We start from the raw sequence: 22,256 nt of genomic DNA, 5'->3' as shown, positions 1-22,256 counted from the left end.
TTTTTTACCAGGGAAACCTTTAAGAGGCTGGTAATTCAATTCCTGCAAGAAGTCTTCAAGAGGAAAGACTTCCTTAAAATTCTGCTGAAAAAAATCGAGATGTATCCAGGTTTGTACCAATGAATAGCGTTATCGCTGACAATGAGATAGAACATTGATTCAGCGCATTGTATCACCCCTGTAGCCAACCGTGGTGGAAAGTTTAACAAAATAATCAAGGATTGCAAATGTTGGGCTTGGGTCAATAAAGTAAATTGGAAGAATGCCATTACAGAGAGGGCTTTAGCCCACTGTGCCTCACCTCATTCTTTTACTGGGATCTCCCATTTTGAACTAATCAGAAGGCAGAAGCCGAACACCAAAATCTGCCTTCTTTGTTTAGATCCTGTACGGTGAATATTGATACTGACGAAGTGTCAAAACATTTAGGGTGTGGCAGAGATATAGCGAGACTCTGTATGACATGAGAAAGGCTGTGTGAGAAATGACCACGTGCAAGCAGAACCACTAGAGTGAAATTGCCAGGCAATCTACAAAGGAGGCCTATGCAGTGCCCCCAACCACTGAGTCGACAAGATCTTGCATAACTCCATTCTGACCAGTGATGATCAGGTGTGGAACTTAAGAGAAGGTGGGTGCTTCCTGTCACTGTAGACCTCTACGGGGTGAACGGGAATGTTTCCCAAATGAGATAAGGTTATCCTCACCAGGTAGAGCAGGGATAACAACCATCCCTAGAACGTCACTTTGTAGATCCCTCGTGCCATGGTCAAAGACAAGTAAAACATTTTTTTAAAAGACGTAAAAGGCAAGGTGTGTAGTATGCAGCCTTCCCAGAGTGTCCTTGTGGGATGGAACGCCGGCAATCCGAGGACCATGATCAGACGCTTGTGGAATGGTGTGACATGATGGGAAACGGGTTGGAAGCTGAATGTCGGTAGGGACTTAATGGTGGAAACTCTAACTCTGTATCATCGAAGAAAAGAAAAGGACTTTAGCTCACCTTGTGTCTCGAACCTTAACACTGCAAAATGCTTCCCTGTTCTGGAACTTCCGACAGAGTGAGTCCTGGTCTCAGCCATTGTCAGGATACACAACACTTGTCCCTGAGCCTTTGGTACCTTATTTCAGGGTTATAGTGCCTTTCCCACCCTTCAGGATTCACTTGATTTTTAGGTTACAAGGCCTTCATACACACCCTTTCTACCATAGTAAAAAACATAGTTTCAACAGAGCATTTCCAGATCACATATTTCCCTAGGTTGCTTTTATGTCACACAGCGTTGCAGCTTCACAATTTGGAAAGGTTTCACAGCTTCTTAGAACTTTACAATTTACAATTTCCCAGGGCATTTTAACCCACACAAGGGATCCCTGGTTCATATCAGTTTTCTGGGTTTGTCTAGAGCTTTAAGAATCACAATACTTTTCAGGGTTTGCAGCCAGACCCCTTATAGAATGAGACCAAAGACCTGCAGACACTTCTTTGTTTATCAGGGTATATCATTCCAATATGCTGAGGACAATTTCTGTGGAGAATGTGTTTCGTCACAGCTCTTTCCAACTGGGCATGAGCAAAACTAATAAGCTTGTCATCCTTCTGTAATAATGTCATTTGAGAGGCACAGAAACCAAAGGGACCCATGGGGTCTGAGCAATGGAAATGCTCCTCTGTCTTGGAAGGATGAAGAGGAGGAAAACAAAAGGTAGATCGATCTGGCTGGAAGACTGTCACCCTCTTCAGCAGAAAAGAGAGTCTTGCTTACAAAGTAACTTTTTCCCTGGCGAAGGAGAGGTAAGGAGAATTCAATGACTGAGCATAGATTTTACTAACCCATTAGCCCGTATGATGGCAACTAGGAACACGACCATGAGTTTAGTGGAGCAAGACAACAGGCCCATAACATACTGCCAGCACAAACTGGAGAAATTATGCCATCTGCTGGCATGGATGAGTTTAGTAGCTGGCTGCCAGGATGACAGGACAACATCTAGAACCTTGTCAGACATGTCTCAGTCTCTCAGCAACCAAACATGAAGGGTCGAGCTGATAGTCCTCTACCTAAGAGAGCAAAGTCCATTCTAGTCAGGAGATGCCAAAACTGGCACATAGACGTGTTCAGATGTTTCTGGTACTGTGCCCTCCTGGCCCAATCTGGGACAGTTGAAATCAAAGTGGATCCGAACCTTCTCCATATTCTTAGCACCCGAGGAATGACAGTAATTGAAGGGAACACATAGGGAAAGTTATAACTCCAATTTACAATCAACACATCCTTAGTGAAACCAAGTACATTAGGAGAGCAAGGATTTCTGGAGCAAAGCGTTTAGATACGATGATCCACTAGAGGCCTGAGGTCTAGAGTGTTGAATGCATTGATTTGTTTAATAAAACACAAGACATTTTTCATTGTACTTGAGCTGGCATTATTCTCATCAACTGTAGAAAACACAGCAATCCAGAACAGTGTGTATTTCGAACTTTTTATTGTAAATTTCTATTTTGATACAAAAGATGTGTTAACTGCAACAGAAGACACACAGTATGGACATATAGATGTAAACGGACATTACATTTATGTTTAGGTTATATGGGTAGTCTGTACCCTAATCACTCTCCGCTTCAGACGTTGTCACTGGTGAAAATGGTAATGAACCTATCATTAGAATCACCAGAGACACACAGAGAACAAAAGCACAAAAAAGTGCCTTCGCTAATTTTGCTAAAGTTTATTTACTATATAAGCCTAGACAGTGAGGCTTAAATGACCTAGACAAAACAATGGGACCCTACGAGCTGGATTGCTCACAATTTTCCTCACCATCCCGCTGTTTCAGTGGTAGTGTCCCAGGCAGGTGAACAAGTAATACAACAAAGATATGAAAACAATACCACATTTTGTTGCCATGTTCTTTTTGGGAGGGTACTAGTGAGAGAGATTGAGAATGTTTGCTTGTGAAAAGGTCAGGGGTCAAGTGGTGCACTTCAGAGGGAACCAAGCATTCAGGGGGATTGCCATTCTGATCCTCATACATTCTGGTGGGATGGAAGACAGATGCCAATAAGTGTTTTATGTGATGGTAGATTTTTTCGTGGGATGGGCCAAGCTATTGTCTTGCTCATACTGAGGCTTAGGCTTGGATCACCAACTCATTGTAGAACTGTCATAAAGTAAACATTGCCGCCAGAGTGAAACAACTGCTTTTTATGTAGCTTGAAAAACCTGACTCTGGACCTACAGTAACGCCAATATATTTCGGTATATCATGTGGACAACAATGCCTTCTACTCCCTACTGAGCTGACAGTGGACCTCAGTAAAGTTACTGGCTTCTTACATAGAAAGTATGAAATGTGTGCATAAACTGGAGAATGTTAGAAGATTTGCAGTTCCAAAAACCAAACATCTGAACACCTCCCGCCGACCCACAGCTGTAACCGCATCAGGGATTCGAAAAGGCAATCTCGGATTTCAGAATGTGAAACAAGAGAAAAGAAAATCAATGTCCAAAAGCATTAAACAGTGCAGATATATGGCTATTCTGACATGGCACATGCACCGCGCAGTACTCCAGAAATCCACTGATGGTCAGTGTCATGAAACTGCTGAACACTGTTGATGCTTGTCTGGTGCCGTTGCGACTACGAAACACAGCCACAGTTGAGCAAGTCATCTTTGGGGTCCTATAAATGTGGTATTGGCTTACATCATGTCCAGCTGTGAAGAAAGCAAATATAAACAAGAACAAAATTGTTAATAGGTGTTGGCTTCAGGCGACTAGCTACATGTGAACATTTGCATCAATTTATAGGTTAAATCTTATGGTTTCAGGATAGTTTTCTCACTAACAAATACATAATTAATACCTCTCGCCCACCATTGAAAAACAGTGTGATCTCTATGCAGAGAGAGCAGGCTTCACTGATTAGCTGTTCATTCAGACCCCTGCACAAATGAATCAAACTAGGCCAGCTCTGGGAAGAGATGATCCTCAGTCCAAGTACCCAGGCACTCAACAACCTCCAACCCACACCAGGACTAAACCAATCCTCGTCATATTTGCTAAATAGCTTTAAACTAATGTCTCCTTCCCCAGCAACTCTTTAAGATAGCAAGTAGTACTCACAGCATGCTTATCTAAAACAAAGTTCATACTGCAAAACCGGTACTGTATCCTGGATGAGATTAAATTAGATTTAGCCTTGATACAATAGATCAAACTTCTATGGATACGGGGTCTCACTGTTTCTTTTTTTAATAGAAAACCAACAGTTAAAGAGTAATAGGAGGGAAGGTTACCTATAATACCAAATAGCCCTCTTAAAGTAACTACTGCTAGCATCTGTTGCACTTGCCAAATATGATGCACTTCCAAAATGTATCATTATCAAAACTGGTGTACTAGAAAAAAGTAGGTAAACCCTCATAGAGACACATTCACCCAATGGTGGTAGGCTGCAGATTACTGTGTGGAAACCAGTTACCAGCTGCAGGCATATTTTATTATATTTTGCAATAAATAAATCTTATAATGTGGCAGACCAAACACCATTCACATCCAATAAAATGATGCACAAGACAGTCATATAACACCCCTTAACATGATGGAAAAAAACAACTGTTCCTTTCGACTATGGCTTCACTGGCGTCAGACCACATCACAAAATTGTGAATCAATCTGGGTTTGCATTTATATAAAAATTACCCTTTCATTAATTTGTGAACCCTTTCATTAATTTGTGAAGGATTACATGATCAGTTGGAAAAGTAGTAGATCTTTTTTAGCAGTGAAATAATAGCTATGTTTTAGGACGTGATGAACAAGTCATCCCTAGTAGGACATGTTACGATTGGTGTTGATGCCAGGGGCAAGGACTTTATACAGAAGAAACTCAGCAGCCATAGCCAAGGTGTAAAGTATTGTGGGTGCTTTATAAGTACTTGCCACCTTACCCCAACCCCATCATACTTACTAAATCATCCACATCACCACCATCATCTGCTGCATACAATGGCACTTCTTTGATTTTTTCTTTCGGGGCCAAAAACTACAAAACAAAAGAAATGTCCCAAAAGGTGTAAGGTGCGACCATTTTATCAAAAAGATCTTTATTAGAATAGTTAAAGTAAATAACAGAATTAAAAAGAGAGAAATCCTTTGTTAGCATAAACTTTAAAGGCTAGAACATCATAAAAGTATAGTAATAACTAGGGATGAGTGAAAAGGCTTGCGTTGGATTGGAGCCTATTTAAATAATGGGGGTTCAAATCAAATAAAATCATTTGAACCATTTGGATCTGAAGCTTGAAAGAGTTTGAACCAGAATTTGAGCCAATCGCTTAGGTAAGAGTATTTGATGGTTCAACTCTGATCGAGTAACACTGTATGGTAAATATTACATTTTGGGATATGGGTAGCTTATGAAATGATACAATAGGGACATCATTTCGTGACTTCAACAATTCTGTTTGCAGCGAGACAGACCTATAGGCCTTGTTTGCTTCACTCCAAAGTCATTTTCATGCAAAGCCCTCATCTAAATGTTTGTAGACGCAGAGCACAATCCATCTAGATATGGTTTGTTTCGTCACATCCTTGTCTGTTTTAGGGCAAGTGTACTCAAACAAGAGTTGGTTGTTCTATCTAAAGCAATTTGTCCTGGTGATGTAAAAACCCAGTGCCCTTTTAGGGACTAGTCTATGCAGTCTTTTCTACACTTTGGATGGGTGAGGTAGAGGACAGAAAGCTGGAAAGCAGATTTTTTGAGTAAGGTGAAACTCGAACACTACTTTTGGTAAAAAGAAGGGGCATACTGAGTGTGACCGTGGCTGTTGAAAACATCATGAATGGTGGCTTGCACAAGAGTGATTGGAGATGTGCAGATGTGATAGCTAAAATAAAAACAGTCTTCCACGTGAGGAGCCTAAGTGGGCAAGAATGCAGCAGCTCAAAATTAGGTCCCATTAGAAAGGGCAGTGTTATATAGTTCACTTTGATGTCAGGATCTTGCACAGTGTTTGCTAGCACTATGTACATTAGAATTCCTTTGTAGAATCATGTGTTATGGTCCACTCACTGTTTTTATCTAAGTTCAGGAATGTTGGGTGAAGATAGAATGAGGAGGTAGAGAACAGATGGAGACAGTAAGCAGATTAAGGTGGATGTGCTGTAGCTAGGTTGTGATTGATCTTAATAAAGAAAACTTTTGGATGAAGATGGAGGAGTCCTGACTAACAGCGGTGCAGACTATACACTTTTTGTGAGAGGCGCATGGGAATCGAAGTTAGGGTGCTGTGTGCTTAAATAAGCTAATGTTAAGGCCAATGCATATGGAGAGACTCCAATTGAAATAATAGAGTGGATGCAAGCCAAACTAGAGTTTCAAGGTAAGAGTACCTTAAGTAGAGTATTTTTGAGGAATGTTAGTGGGGACTTTTTATGTTAGGGTTGTTAAGCTGTTTAGGGATTAAACTATATCCCAAAAACCAAAGAGTAAGTGTATACAGACTGTCGTAATGAAATAGCAGCAGTGGGAAATTTGGGGGAACAGAAGAAAACAGAATTGACGACACAAGGAAATGGCGATGAACCTATTGAGGATGTCATATGTCGTTGGGTACTTGGTGTGTTTCAAGATGAGGTTGGGTGCCTTAAACGATTTATTCATAAAATCAAATTGAGGGCGGTGGAGTTGGATTTGAATAGGATGGTGAGTGAAGGAGTGATCGAGCAGACAGATGCATCTGAGTGAGTTAGTCCAATTGTTGTAGTGAGGAAGGCCAACAGAACAGTGAGAATATACATAGATATGAGAGAAGTCAACAAGAATGTGGTTGCAGAGAGGTTTCCTTTTCCAAGGATTGATGAGCTTGTAAATGATTTGTCTGGAGCAAAAGTATGTTCTCTTCTTGATCTTAGGACAGTGTATCACCAAATAAGGCTTCATATAGAGTTGTCAGATGTGACATTCATTACACACATAGGAAAGTTCAACTGTGTGAGGATGACATTTCTTATTTGATATCGGCAGCTATCCTTGGGAAGATTAGATCGGTTGTGTAGCATCCAGATAATATACTGTTCTGGGGGTGCGATATGGCAGAACACATTAGGCTTCTCACAGTATTGAAGAAACTGGGAGAGAGTGGTGTGACGATTCACTAGGTGTGGTCACTTTTCCCCAGGAGAAGCCCCTTCTCATGAGGCTAAGGGAGTGAGGCTGCAATCGATATTCCCCCTAGGGGTGGTGTAATGCGGGAGGAGCCTTTGGGGAGGGACTCCCCTCCTGGGGATAAGGACAACCACCTTGGTATAAGTCAGCACAACACCCTGAACCTAATCCTCTCAGGTCAGTTACCACCTTTCCACCAACCCCCGCTTGATAGCACTTCTATTTGTTATTGTACTATAACACCAGTTATTTCAACTGAGACGAAGATACCCAACACTACAGATAGCATTACTGACTCCAGTACAGGCACGAAAAAGATCACCCAACGCATGAAGATTACCAGCAAGGCCAGTACTGAGACCAGGTGGCCACTAGATAGCCATGAAGATAGAATGAGGAGATGGAGAACAGGTGCTGCAGCTGCATCATGATTGATCTTAATAAGGAACAAGTTACTTACCTGTAACTGTTGTTCTGCAGCATGGGTGTGGCATGGATTCACATGCTCATGAATATTCCCCGCCGTTAGGCTGGGAATTCTCGGTAAAAGAAAAAAAAGTTTCACTTTTGTTTATAAACATTCTCCTATAAACCAATCACTGAGCTCTGTGTCATACTGCCCCCATCCAATGACGGCCCTCTACCCAAGCCCCTCCTCCTTCAGCCATCTTCATATTTAGTAGCATGTAAAGTGGCAGTAGGACCAAGAGAGGAGTAGCAGAGGGGCAGGCTGGAGGGTTTCCATGTGAATCCATGCCAGACCCATGCTGGAGAACAACAGTTACAGGTAAGTAACTTGTTCCTTGTCCAGTACGGGGCCTGGCATGGATTCACATGCTCATGAATAAAGAATACATAGCAGTACACACATGCACAACCACGGAAAGTGGCAAGGCTCAAAAGAAGCAATCTCTTACCTCCTCACCAGGCTCACCTTCAAGCGAACAGGTTGCGCAGCACTGCTTGGCTGACTCTGGACTCCTCCCTGGAATCCCTGTCGACGCAGTAGAATCTCATGCAGGTGTGCGTAGACCTCCATGTCGCAGCCCTGCAGATGTCCAGCAGGGGCACCCCAGACAGGAATGCCATAGTAGCAGCGATCGCTCTTGTGGAATGGGCTCTCGGACGGGCCGGCAACGGTCGGTTTGCCAACCAGTGACTGCGGGTGATACAGTCGGAGAGCCACCTGGAAACGGAAGCCTTGGACAGGGCCTTCCCATGGTTCACAGGACCAAAGTTCACAAAAAGCTCAGAAGTTTTCCAGAAACTTTTGTGCGGGCCACATAAAACATCAGCGCTCTAGCCACATCCAGCAAGTGCAAAGTCCTTTCAGCCGGCGACGAAGGCGTCAGAAAAAACACAGGTAACACCAAGGGCTCGTTTAGATGAAAGTCCGACGGCACCTTGGGCAAGAAGGAAGGTGTGTCCGAGGCACCACCCTTGTCTCACAGAAAGTCAAGTAAAGTGGTTTACAGGACAGGGCCTGGATCTCACCCACCCATAATGCAGAGGTGATGGCCACGAGAAAAGCTGTCTTCAACGACAGAAACTTGAATGAACAGAATGCGTAGGCTCGAACGGGGCTCTCATAAGCCTAGTGAGTACCACATTGAGTTCCCAAGCTGGGGCTGGAGCCTTCACCGGTGGGAACGGGAAACGAGCGGAATAGTGCCTTGATGAATTCCTTGACTAACCGTTGCGACCACAAGAAGGGTCGTCCTTGGGATCTGGTGTAGCGGGAGATAGCCGCCAGATGAACCTTGATTGAGGCGTGAGCCAGCCCTCATTTAGCCAACGACAGCAAATATGGAAGAACCTGAGGGGCCATGACCCTCAGAGGGTCGATCTTCTGGGAACGGCACCAAATTGCCAATCTCTTCCATTTGAGTCTGTAGCATTTCTAAGTAGATGAAGTCCATGGCCTTGGCGAGTACCTCCTTGCAGTCCGCTGGAGGATCATAACCACCGAATTCTAATGCTGCAGGAGCCAGGCCTTCAAGTTCAGCGATCATGGGTCGTGGTGCAGAATTGCACCTCCTTCTCTAGTGAAAAGATCTGCAACCACTGGCAGCTCTTCTGGAGGGGATGCTGGTATGCTGAGAAGGTCTGGGTACCAGATCTGCCTCGGCCACGCTGGTGCAACAAAGATCATCTTGAACCGGCACCGTCTGAGTTGATTGATGACTCGAAGAAGCAACAGCAACGGAGGGAAGGCATGACAGAAACAGGCCGTCCCAGGGGAATGAGAATGTGTCCCCCATGCTCCCCGCCTGTGCAAACCTGCTGGCGAACCTCTGGCACTTGGTGTTTCTTCGCTGTTGCAAACAGATCGATCTGGGGATTGCCCCATTTGCCAAACAGGTTGTCCACTTGGTCCTGCAGAAGCTCCCACTCGTGGCAAGAGCGTAGCTCCCTGCTGAGAGAGTCGGCGACGGTGTTCTTCACTTCTCCCAGGTGAAATGGAATGAGGAACATCCCCTGGGCGACGGTCCAGTGCCATAAGTCCTGCGCCTCCCTGGAGAGCACTGGGGATCTGGTCCCCCCCCTACTTCCGGATGTAAAACATCATGGTGGTATTGTCTGTGAAGACCCTCACCACTTTGCCCTTCAGGGACGGCAGAAATTACTTGAGGTCCCAAAACACTGCCAGTAGTTCCAGTACATTTATGTGTAGCATCTTCTCTTCCGGCAGCCACAGGCCTCTGGCGTGAAGACGTCTGGTGTGGGCTCCCCAACCTTCCAGAGAAGCATCTGTCGTGACCGTCCCCTGGTACGGGGGCTCTGGAAATCCGTGCCTCCTGCGATATTGGAGCATACGCCCCAACATCTGATCGCTCGCCGGAAATCCTCATCGAGTGCGATCCTGTCCTGGAAGCTTCTGGACACCTGGACCCAACGGGCGTTGAGGAACTTCTGTAGACGCTGCATCCGTAACCTGAAGAGCCGAATCAGGTAAATGCACGACATCATGCCGCGCAGCGACTTGATGGGTCTCACTGTGGGGATCTTCAGTGCCAACAGCCGTTGCAACTTGCCCAAGATGGCCGATATCCTTTCCTCGGACGGTGACGCCAGGCATGACATAGTATTTAGCTTGGATCCCAGAAACAGAGCGTCATGAGATGCAGTGAAGCAGGACTTTGCATAGTTAACGAGAATCCCAGTTCTGTCAGAAGACGGACACTCCGCTCCGTGTGTTCGACAGCTGTGTCCCTTGACTTGGCCCTGATGAGCCAGTCGTCCAGGTAGCAGGAAACGTGGATCCCTTGCAGCCGCAGATGGGACACCACTGGCGCCAAGCACTTGGTGAAGACTATGGGCGCCGACTTCAGCCAGAAAGGAAGGGCCTTGAACTGATAATGCTTCCCCTGAAAGATGGCGTGCAGAAACTTGCAGTGACCTTTGTGCATGGGGATGTGGAAGTACGCATCCTTCAGATCCAACGATGACAGAAAGTCCCTCTCCTCCAGCTGGCCTAGCACGTGCTGCAGAGTGACCATCCAGAACTTCCAGGACTTTATGTACTTGTTGAGCCGTCGTAAGTTGAGAATGGGCCTCCAGCCCTAGGTCTTCTTTCATACGAGGAAGTACCTTGAGTATATTCCAGAGCCCCGGAGTCGCCATGGAACTAGCTCTATCGCCCCCTTCTGCAACATGGCCCGAACCTCCAGCAGCAGCTAAGGGATGTTGTTTTCCTGCCGGGCCACCGGTGGTATTCGCTGACATTTTCATTGGAATTCTAAGGTGTGTCCATGAGCGAGAGCGTCCAGTATCCATCTGTCGGTGGAGATGGTCTCCCACACGCTGAAATAGGTCACCAGCTGTCCTTCCACCGGGGTGCACGGATGGGGGCCCGATGTCCTGGCCAGTTCAATCTTGTTTGGAGGTCGACAGGCCGCCTTGCAGTCCCTGACGACAACGTCCACCCCCGAAGGCCTTGGCGCAGCCCCTGTTGGCTTCCTGGGTCGAGGAAGGGGAGGGCTGATGGTAAGAGGATGAGCCTCCCCGACTTTCCTCCTGATGAACGAAAGGACGGTCGTCGTTGCTGTAGGGTGCCCAGGGCACGTGCTGTTACTGTGTCAGTCTTGATGGCCTGGAGGGATTCATCCACAGCCTTTCCGAACATGTCCCCGTCAAAGGGCATCTCCAGAACCCTCGTCTGGACCTCCTGTCTAAAGTTGGTGGCCTTGAGCCAGCCACGATGGCAAAGACACTCAATTTCCCATCTGGCGGTACCCTGTGTCCGATGCCATCTCTCCTTCTTGCAGGATCTCCAAAGCCTCAACCCGCTTGTTATCGGGGAGGAAGTCCAGTAGCAGGGCCAGCTTAAACCAAAGCTCCCGGTTGTATCTGGCCACAATCACAAGGGCTTTGGCAGCCTTGACAGTCGTGGGTGAGTAGATAACCTTCCTACCCATTGAATCCAACTTCTCCCCTTGTTGTCCACAGGCGTGGAGGAAGAGTCCGGCACCCTGTACTTCTTCTCCAACTGGTCTCTCTTCGCTGGGGCTGTAGCGGGGTTCTTCAGTAGAGTCAGTCCTTCGTCCCAAACATCATCATTTTGGTACCACTCCTGGACGGTCTTCCTCTTCGTCACCCAGCGCTGATACAAGAAGCCTTCCATCTTCTTTTCCTCCGGTGTGAGCTAGAAAAGCGCTGATGCTCGGGCAATCATTGTGTGGAAAGACCCTACCTCTTCCGGCGGAAAGGCTCTGGGTGGAGGCGATGGGAGGTCCCCCATCCTGCCGTCATCATCCGTGCCGGTTGTAGCTGTATCCGATTCCGTCTGCCTTGGGGGAAAGGGAGGCGGTGGAGAGTGGGCGAAGGGTGGCATGGAGGTGCAAGGTGCAAGGTGCCTCCTTCTCTTCTTGGCCGGTGTCAACAGGGTGGCCGGTACTGGAGCCGCGGGGTCGTCGGCATCCTCTTCTGTATCTCAGACACCAGTGTGTGCAGGGTCGAAAAGATGTCCAGTGAAAGGTCTTTAGGCGGTACCTGAGGTGTAGGAGGGCTGGGTTCTGGGGCCTCATCGTCCTGGGGCCCTTTGTTGTTGCCATCAACGGTGACCCTGTCGTCGCCGTCACCTCCTCTGTGGGGCACGGCCCTGGTATTTCCGTCGTCGCCATCGCCCTCATGGACAGAGATAATTTTATCCTCACCAGCGATTCGGTACCTTGGAAGCCTTCCACGCCCCCCTTTCTTCAGGTCAACAGGGGTTGGTCTCAGGCTGAGGTCTGGCATCCTTTTCTCCGGGGTCTTCTCAACCGGCCTGCTCAAAGCCTCCCTCCTGGGAGGCTGTTGCTGGTGCACCCTGCGGGTCCGCCTCTACGGCCTTGGAAAGCGAAGCCACCACCACCTCGAGGGAGGACGACAGTTTTGCCTGGTGCACTTGGGCCTTCACGGAAAGGCTGGTTCCCTTGTCCCGTTTGGCCTTGTCCGTCCTGGCCGTGTCGGACACCTTGTCCTGCTTGGCCTTCTCCTTCAGGGCATTTGTCTACCTTGGCCTTCTGCATTGCGTGTGGGTCGGGACACTGCACCCTGACTGGCCCTCTCCTGCTTGGCCTTCTCCGGATTCTCTCAACTTCCCAGGGGTAGTTGATTTCCTCTTGGAAGAGGATCCAGAGTGGTGGCTGGAGAGCAATGCCGATGGTGATGACAATCGTGCCCTGACCGTCGCGGGACCCGCACCAGCGGCGACCCCGACGGAAGCAGACTCGCTGTGCTTGGCCTTGTCTTGGGCCCCCACGGGTGGGGCGCCTCAAAGGACTTAGAAGCCTGCTCAGGTTTGCCAGATCCGGGAGAGGCATGCCCCTTGGTGGCAACCGGGGTAGAGGCCTTGGACTGTAGCTACGCTTCCAACCGTTGACATCGAACTCTCAACGTGTGCTTCGAAAAGCCACGGCAAAACTCACAATCCTCCTCCTTATGCGTCGTTGGGTGCAAGCAGTACAGGCACTGGGAATGCTTGTCGTCCATATACACACTCCGCAAACTGCAGTCGTAGCACAGCTTGAAGAGGGAAGCACCGTCCTCCTCCCCGTCCGAGATGAACCACGCGGTGTAGGCCTGAAGAATCTTCTGGAAGCCTCCAAGAAGAACACTCAATGAAAACAGACCTGCAGGGGAGCTAAAAAAAAAAAACGTTAAATAAGTCCCCATTCATCGTAAAGAAGATCGATGGAGCACAAGGGCTCGATTGACCGAAAAATAGAGTTAAACTCTCAAAAAGTGAAAAACCAAGAGCAAAGCACAAGGACTCCCAACACCTGAACGTGTGGTAACAATCTGATGATGGGTGCCAGAGGAGGGGCTTGGTAGAGGGCAGTCATTGGCTGGGAGCAGTATGACCCAGTGCTCAGTGATTGGTTTATAGGAGAAAGACAGTTCATAAACGAAAGTGAAACTGTTTTTTTTCTTTTACCAAGGATTTCCAGCTTCACGACGGGGAATATTCATGAGCATGTGAATTCATGCCAGACCCCATGCTGGAGAAAGAATACTTTTGGATGAAGATGGAGGAGTCCTACTTTATTATACTCAGTGCTAGACTAATTTCCCAAGCCGAAACCACAAAGCGGGCAGGGAAAGTATTTGCGAGACATTTTAGGAATTGCATTACAATCGCAATAAAGGAAAAGGATCCATGTTCGGGTAGGAGACTGAAGATGGAGAGCGCCACAAAATATCCATTGACTGTCGTGACTGCAAACCTTGCCTAGCATGATGCAATAGGCATTTCAGAACCATTAGAGTTTCTCACAGAAAAGGATCAATAACGTTGGCTCTTCAATAACGGCAAAATGCCTTCTTCGGCAGGTACAGTGTCTTTCGTCGCTGATCTTGTGGCCGAAAGCAACACCTCACTAATGTATTCAGGAATATCCCCATCCCTCTACCTTAGCCTTTCAGTAGCTAGGCATGCAGGCTGAGCGTAGCCAAGCTCAAAATAAGAACCACACATTGCTCTTGCAAGTGCAGATCGGCTCTCTGGGGAAGAAACAATGGGTGACAGATGGTCATGTTCAGAAGGTCTGGGTACCATGACCTCTTGACCCAATCCAGAGCAATTAGGATCATGGTTGTCCTGTAAATCCTCAATCTCCTGTTGACTTGTGGTAGGACACGCTTGTTGAGAATTAATACAGCAATGGGAAGTTTCAGTCCATGATGGAAGCGTCTCCCAATGCTCCACTCATGGGAAATTCCCTGGAGCAAAATAGTTTGCATTTTGTGTTGGACCTTGACGTGAACAGATCCCCCTGAAGGGTTTCACAAAGGGTGAAGATCTACAAAAGTACTTACTGACACAGCTCCCTCGCATGAAAAACCGAGCCCTGCCTGTTTAGGGCATCCGTTGTCAGGTTCTCTATCCGAGATAAGTGAAATGCCGACAAGGAGAACTTATTCTGCAATGCCCAAATGCAGAGTTGCTTGGCCTCCCTTCACAGGGTGAGTGACCATGCACAACCTCTCTTGCTGACATACTGCATGGTTGTCATTATCAGGACAGTATTTCCCTGTTAAGAAGGCAAAAAAGCTATCAGTATATCTCCCTCAGCTCCACCAGGTTTATGTGACATCTTTTCTCCATTGAAGACCACAGCCTGATAACCGTCAGGTCATTCAGATGAGTACCCAAGCCCTTCAAGGAGGAGCCAGTAACCACAAATTCCTCTGTCCATGGTTGCCTCAAAGGCTCTCCTGCCATGAACTTCTATTTGTGGGTCCTCCATAGGAGGTCCGGAGTGATTCTGTTCGGGACTTGAAGCAGGCCTGTCATGTTGCTTGAGAAAGTGACAAGTTAGATCTGAGGGTCCACATTCTCAAGAGGGCTTTTGGCAGCATTAAACATGCAGGATGCCATAACACCCAGCAACCGTAAATAGTCCAGGGCTGGCAGTAAGTGGGCGTTTTTTTTATTTGGTGGCCCTCTGTTTGATGTGTAGAGCCCAGTCCTCAGAATGAAATGCCTTCCCCAAGAAAGAGTCCAGGGCCGCTCTGATGAACTGGAACATTTGAGAGGGTGTCCCATGGGACTTCTTAAAGTTGAGGGAGAAGCCCAGTCTGTGAAAGAGGTGGCAAGTGCAGTGGAGATGATCCAGAGCTTGATCCTGGGAGCGGGTCTGATCAGCCAATCATAAAGTAGGGGAAGACATGAATTCCTCCCATCCTTAGGTTGGCCACCATCACTGCCAACAGCTTGGTGAAAACTCTAAGGGCAGAGGTGAGCCGAAAGGCAGAAATCGAAAACTAGTGGTGAGAACGGCTGATGACGAACCTCAGGTACTTTATGTGCCTTGAGAGGTAGTACCCATGGGTAACAACTTGCCCAGCACAGGCGTTTGAAGTAAAAAGGCAGCATTCTATGGAATGATGAGCCAGATACCCCATTACCAATGTAAAATGAGAGAAATTCTCAAAGCGGTTTTGGAGCTGTTGTAGTGCTAGAGAGGACTGAAGCAAAAGTGGACTAGAAGGTTTTTCCGACTGTACCTTTAGCTGGTCTTGTGCATTTTCTAAGGCCTTGCCTGGTGTTCGACCTTTTCCTCTTTGACTGGGACAGGCTAACTGTAGTAGTGAGAAGCCTTTCCTCTCCTGGTCTGAGTTGCATTTTGTGTGGATTGGTGTACCGCTGCCCAAAGTGACTTAGCAGTTGCTTTGGAGGCTTGCAACTTCTCGAAGCTACCTTGCGCCTTTGAACCAAAAAGGTTAGAGCCATCAAATACTTTAGAGGAAAAAAAAGAGAGCAACCTGCATTATAGTGATACAGTTATGTGGGGGAAAAAATTGTAAATTTATTATTTTGTATAAAATGTAAGAAGTAATGTTTATTTCATCATAACACAATTTTTTAAAAAAAAAACAAAAAAAAATACATCAGAGCCCTGTTAGTTAAGGCGAGTGCCTGATCATAGGAACAGTAGAATAAGATCTACACTTTGAGTTCCTAAATAAATTACTTATTTTGCTAAGAATACTACTCATGCAAAATGGTATTATTCACAATACAAAGATATGTATACATGTCATTAAAACATTCCTTGTTTTAAAAAATCAAGGTGACAATGTGCAATTTATATAAGCGCCACAATATTTCATCAAATTAGAAAAATACCTCTATTACAAATGCTAAACAGTACAAAAATACAGATTCATTGGAAGTCCAAAGCCATTTCATCAGAATACAACAATATCCATTGAGTTAGAGAACACCTTAGTTACAAGTCTTAGAAGATGAGAATATCGTGCATAATGTGTAAAAAATTAATGGACCCTTACAAACGCCCAACATGTTTAAATCCCACAAGAAGTTGATGTGATCTTCTCAGGGGAAACCGCAGTTGAGTGGTGTGTAATAGCTATAAACTAGTTGTTCAAGGAGTACAGTTAAGTAGGGTCAGGAAACTCACCAATTAATTTTTATATTCTTAGTTTCTAGAACCATCAAATGACATATTTAGCAATTTGGATTATTTAATTTATTTATTTATTAGCATTTATAGAGCGCGCATCAGCCCTGAGGCATCGTGGCGCCGTTACAGAGATACATGCTGGTTACAGAGGAAGCAATTACTTAGTTACATGAAATACAGTAATAAAGAAAGCAGGAGCTGGGAGCTCGGGGAGAGAGGAGTGTTAATAGAACAGTGTGGTTTTGAGGGTTTTTCGGAAGGTGGTGAGGGAAGTTTCCGCTCCGAGTGCGTTGGGTAGGGCATTCCAGAGTTTGGGTGCCACATGAGGAAAACCAATGCCTCCAGCGTTGGTTCTTTTGATAGGGGGTATGTGTAGTTGGTTTGTGTGGTGACTTCTTTTGGGGCAGCTGGAGGTGTTTCTAGCAATGGTTCCAGATAGGTATGGTGGGCCCGGGAGGCTGAGGCATTTGTGCATCAAGGTGAGGATCTAGAAGTTGATCCTCTCTTTGACTGGGAGCCAGTGGGCTACTTGTCTGGCCTGTGTGACTGACGTGGTCTCTTTTGGGGAAGCTGAGGGCTGCTCGAAGCACGTTATTTTGTACTATCTGGAGCCTGTTTAGATATTTTGCTGTTGTGCCTGCCAGGAGAGCATTGCAATAGTCTAGTTTGGCTCCTACAGTAGCTCTGGTGATTGAGAGGCAGTTTAGGCTGCTCAGAAAAGATTTTATGGCATTTCTAAGTTTGGTAGTGTGGGCGGAGGAGGAGGCAATGGCGCTGACCTGTCTGGTCATAGAAAGTGTGGAGTGCAGGAAGACTCCCAGGGTCTTAACAGAGGTGGAGCCGGGTATGATGGTGTTGTCGATGTTTAAGTTGTCATATTTATAGTTGAGTTTGGGCAGCATTTCTCTGGGGCCCAAGAGGATAATCTCTGTTTTGTCCCCATTTAGGCAGAGACCATTGGCTGACATCCACGTTTGGATGGTAGCGTAGATTTGAAGAAGTGCTGCTGCGTCTTGGTCATAGGAATCAGAGGGATATGTACTTGCGTATCATCGGCATAGTTTGTGTAGGCTATGCCGAGAGAACCCAGTTTATCGAAGAGAGGCTTTGTGAATAAGTTGTAGAGGGTAGGTGCAGTGCAGGATCCCTGGGGAACTCTGCAGTGGATGGTGGAGGGGGCTGCGTTGGCCTGATCAGAGTAAACCTTCATGGTTCTGCCCTCTAGGATCTATGTTATCCAGGATGTAGCCTGTTTTGAGAAGTGTGCTACGTTGGAGAGGTGGGAGGAGAGGATATTGTGAGCTACAAGATAAAACGCAGCGGAGAGATTTAGGAGTAGCATAAGCACTGGTTTGTCCTTGTCCATTATCTCCGTGATTTGATTTTTTAAGTCTAGGAGGGCGGTTTCTGTGCCATGGCCTTTGCGGAAAACTGATCGCCTTTTTCTTAGGTTGGCGTTGGATTCAAGGAAATGCTGGATCTGTACATGGGCAGCTTTGTCCAGGATTTTGAGGAGGAAGGGGACAGTGGTGATGGGCCGGTAGTTGTTGGGGCATGAGGGGTCAATAGAGTCTTCTTTTATGAGGGGGCGTACCCATGCTTCCTTTAGGTTTTCAGGTACAATTCTTGTAGAGAAGTAAGCATTGATGAATGCCGTGATGATCGGGGTCAGGGCGTCGGCACATTCTTTGATGATGGCAGAAGGGCAAACGTCTCCATTACACATGGATGGTTTGATGTGTTGGAGGAGATCTGAGACTTCCTTTTCTGCGACGTCTCTGAATGCAGAGAGAGGGGTGGATTGCATGTGCGGGGGATATGGGCAGGGGCAACTGGTCAGGTTTAGGTAGTGCATCACGTTCTGATTGGATTTTTTCTTGGAGAAGTTTGACTTTGTTGAGGAGGGCTGCCTGGATGCCAGAACACCAGGCTTCGTCTTTGGTGAATTCGTCTGGGAGGTCTTTGAAAATGATTAACTATTCCCTAGATTTGGAGTTAGGCAAGGAGATGCGTAGGTTGAAAAATTCAGATTTGGCAGTGAATATGGCTTGTTTGTATATTGATGAGATTTTTTTGTTATTCTTTCAGGGTGAAATCATTGGGTGTGGATTGCCAGTTGGCTAGGGCCAGGCGTTTGCTAGACCGAAGGGCACCTAGTTCTTCCGAGAACCATGAGTTGGTATACATAGATTTTTTTCCCTTTTTTATGGCATCGAAGTCTTTAGAGCGAGTGTGGGAGTAGAGGTTGGCGAGAGAGGAGGGATTGTTAGTGAAGGGTGGTTTAAGTTCTGGAACATCTAGGAAGGGGAGGAGGTTGAGTTTGGTAAGTGTTTTGGAGCTTCTGACTTTAGCAGGAGGAGCATAGGAGAGTATTTTGGAGGTAGGTTTGGTGGGGATAGTGAAATGGATGCTATTGTGATCCGTCCACGGGTGGGTCGAGATATTGGTATGATATGATAGGTTATTTATAATGCACTTAACACCCAGAGGTTTCTAAGCGCAGACCCGGGATCGAATCTGTGTTGCTCCGTGCCTTCTTGCTTCCAAGGAGAGCACGTTGCCGTTGAGCTATCCTCCTGAGACAAGCCAAGCCTTGGTGATAGCGGAGGAACAGTTATGGACTGTAACCCAGTCAATGGTTCGGCCTTTACAGTGAGTTGGCTCTGTGACTTTGTGGGAGAACCCTAATTCCGAGAGCTGCTTGGCTAATGAAGAGGCAGCTTTGTCCTTTGGGTCATGCAGGCCTAAGTTGAGATCCTAGAAGAGTATAGTTTTGGTGGAGCTTTTTAGGTTGTTTCCTGGGATTTGGAGGAGGTGTCTTTGGTAGTCTGGGGCTGTGCCTGGTGGTCTGTAGGTGACCAGTATATTTATGGTGCATTTGGGAGATAGCGACAGTTTAGCATAGAGGAGGTCTGCATTGTTATTGCAAGGTTGGTTGCATATTCTAATGGAAAGCGACTCCTTGGAGATGAGAGCTGCATCTCTGCCTTTGAATGTCTTACGCTACTGGCGTAGGATGGTGTAACCTTGGGCGAGGGCGAGGGATAAGGCTGGGCCTGATGCTTCGTGGAGCCAGATTTCCATGATGGCAAGTAGGTCGAGGTCCTGGGTGGTGATGAGATCATTCATTTCTAGGGCGTGCGCGGGGCGAGAGCAGGCATTGATGAGGGCATATTTAAGTGCATGGTTAGGAGTATTTTTATTTATATTTCTGTGGGGATGGGTGTTGGTGTCATGACAGGTGGTAGTGGTTGTGGTGGGGCTCAAGATGGTGAGTTTGGAGCTTGGGGTGGTAAGCAGGTGGGGGGGCTGAGTGGGGTGGACCATGTGGGGAGGCTGGCGCATTGATGTCTGTTGTTGGTGTGAGTACTTGGTAACAGGGATGCGTGGCGGTGAGGGTGAGGGAGCATAGTCTAAGATTTCTAAGGTTAGTGGTGAGAGGGAGGCTGGGGTGGGTGTAATGTTCTGAGTGTGCCCTGAGCCTGGCTAGCCTGGTGGGTAAGAGGACATGACTAATGGGTTTGGCAGAGAGGTCACTGTGTAAGGTGGTGCTGGTGGAAGTTGTATGATGCTGGAGAAGTAATGGCAAGAGGAGAGTATGTGTGGGCAGCACTGCGTTGAATATTCTGAGAGCGGCTATGCTAAGGGTTAAGGAGAAGATTAGATGCAGTAAGAAGATGGTAATGGGGTGTGATGGCAAGTGCGCAGATGAGCTGGCCTGTGAGTCATGTAGAGTCATGTAGGGATACATTTGCGGGTGAGGGTGGCGCGCTGAGAGCAAGGGTACAAGATTTAGTGCACAGCGTGGTAGCGTGGCACAGATTGGGTTACGCGCCGCGCAGTAAGGGCATCTAGCAATCAATAACAATTTTGCATTGTAAATAGCGTGGCACAGACTGGGCCAAGCATCGTGTGATGAGGGCATCTAGCAATCAATAACAATTTGCATTGTAAATAGCGTGGCACAGACTGGGCTAAGTGCCATGCAATGAGGGCATAGGGTAGTCATAATGTCAGATAGATATACGATTGATTCTGAATCAGTCCTGTGGAAGAAGGGTATTCGTAAGTGCAGAAAGGTTGCACACGTGTTGATGAGGAAAAGAACCTACCCATGGAGGGTGGCGAGAATAAGGGAGTTCAAGGGCGCCCCAGTGCGCTAACAGACGTAAACCGGGCCTTTACCCAGTGGCCCTTAACCATGGAGGGCCGGCTTCCGCCTGCCGGCGGATGTTCGGTAATTCAAATACACATGCCATTGCCTAGCAACACGTCAACAGCAGGCCTGAAAGAGCAGGCAGCCATCTTAGAGGCAGGTAGCCTCTGGTTGAGTGAACGAGGAATGGAGGTGGAATCCCCCACGATGCGGAAAGGACAGCAGATATGCTTGGACAAAGGTGAGCCTTGGGCGTCTTGAAGATCAGTTAGCAGACGATGGGAGAGGGCTCCTGCCCTGTCCCTGAAACTGAAGAAGTGAAACTACACATCGGGAGCAAACCTTAACTTCCGTCTCCATGAACAGCTCTTATATGGAACCTGCCCATGTCTTGCGACACAATCAGCCGCATCCATGCAAGACTGAATTACTTGGCATGTTGCTTTCATACCACTGCCCTCATTTCTCCTTCTGGGACATGCTATGCAGCATCAGGTATAACTGCCTGCACCACCAGTCTTGCAGGGCTCGAGTGTTTGGAGAGGAAGTCTGAGCCAGAGGATGATAGCTTGTACTTACTGATCAGATCCTTATGCACTGCTGGTGCCAAGCAGGGTGGCTTCCATAGCTCCAGTAAAGGATCCCTTAAAGCAGAATGAAAGGTTCCATTAGTGGACCCCCTGTCTAAAATGTCCGTGTGGTCATAGTCCGTTATGGCAGAAAGGCACCATCCTAAAGTATATGCTACTTAGGCCATTACTCTCCTGTGTGCAGCATTAGGGTACCCATGAGGACATATGCGCTTGAAGTCTACCTCCAGGGAGGTGTTGAGGCTACTGGCATCTTTCAATTTCGAGGCCAGCTCTGTTAATCTGTCATCCTCTGATTGAAACTCCTTTGGAGTCATAGAAGTTGCAAAAAGCTAGAAGCCGAATGGGATCGGGCCACAATCATCATCAAACAGGCTATTACTTTTCTCGATTGCAAAGCATGTCTGGACGTCAAGGATGGGTCAACTGTCGACCTGGATGCGCCTTTAGAAATTGGCACCAATATGATGTTGAAGAACGCTGATGGAGTCAATGAATTTTCTTAGAGGTCAATGTCACACTCGGGCTTGTGTGCACAGGATGATCAGGACTCTGATACCGTGCCACTTTTGTCGGGTGTAGTCGGATCGACAGCTTTCTTTATCGTCTATGATAAGGAACCCAGAGGGAATGTCTTATCAAAAGCTTTCATCATTTTTCAATGGAATACATCCCGTTTCTCTGCTGAGGTGGATTTGGAAGGAAACGTACCAGTCTGTCATGTGAGAAATCAGATGACGAGTACCTGCATTTTCTCTTCTTCTTTTTCAAGGAAGTGGATGATGAATGTCGGGATACGATCCACAAATGGGACCTATTCCTATGTTTTTTGGCTCTTTTTTTCTGTCTGTACATTGATCTGTTGACTGCCTCAGAGCTTTTCCCTTCGGGAGAACGCCATTTGGACAGGGTTCGGCTGGGCGACTT

At 47.0% G+C, this 22,256-nt stretch overlaps 1 protein-coding gene across 1 annotated transcript in view; it reads right to left on the bottom strand.

Annotated features, from left to right (window-relative positions):
* Positions 1–2,470: 2,470 nt before the first annotated feature.
* The window catches only part of XRCC5 (X-ray repair cross complementing 5), a 1,556,689-nt gene continuing 1,536,903 nt past the window's right edge, over positions 2,471–22,256 (bottom strand). Inside the window, exons 20-21 of the mRNA XM_069616805.1 lie at positions 4,975–5,049; positions 2,471–3,718 (exon numbers count right to left, since the gene is read on the bottom strand). Coding sequence (XP_069472906.1) covers positions 3,704–3,718; positions 4,975–5,049 — 90 coding nt within the window. The 3' untranslated portion in view covers positions 2,471–3,703. The remainder of the gene's footprint in view (positions 3,719–4,974; positions 5,050–22,256) is intronic.

This window comes from Ambystoma mexicanum, chromosome 9 (assembly GCF_040938575.1).
Source record: "Ambystoma mexicanum isolate Mex_15411 chromosome 9, UKY_AmexF1_1, whole genome shotgun sequence".
Classification (NCBI taxonomy): Eukaryota; Metazoa; Chordata; class Amphibia; order Caudata; family Ambystomatidae; genus Ambystoma; species Ambystoma mexicanum.
The sequence above is the reverse complement of the archived record's forward strand: the minus strand, read 5'-3'. Positions and strand labels throughout refer to the sequence as shown.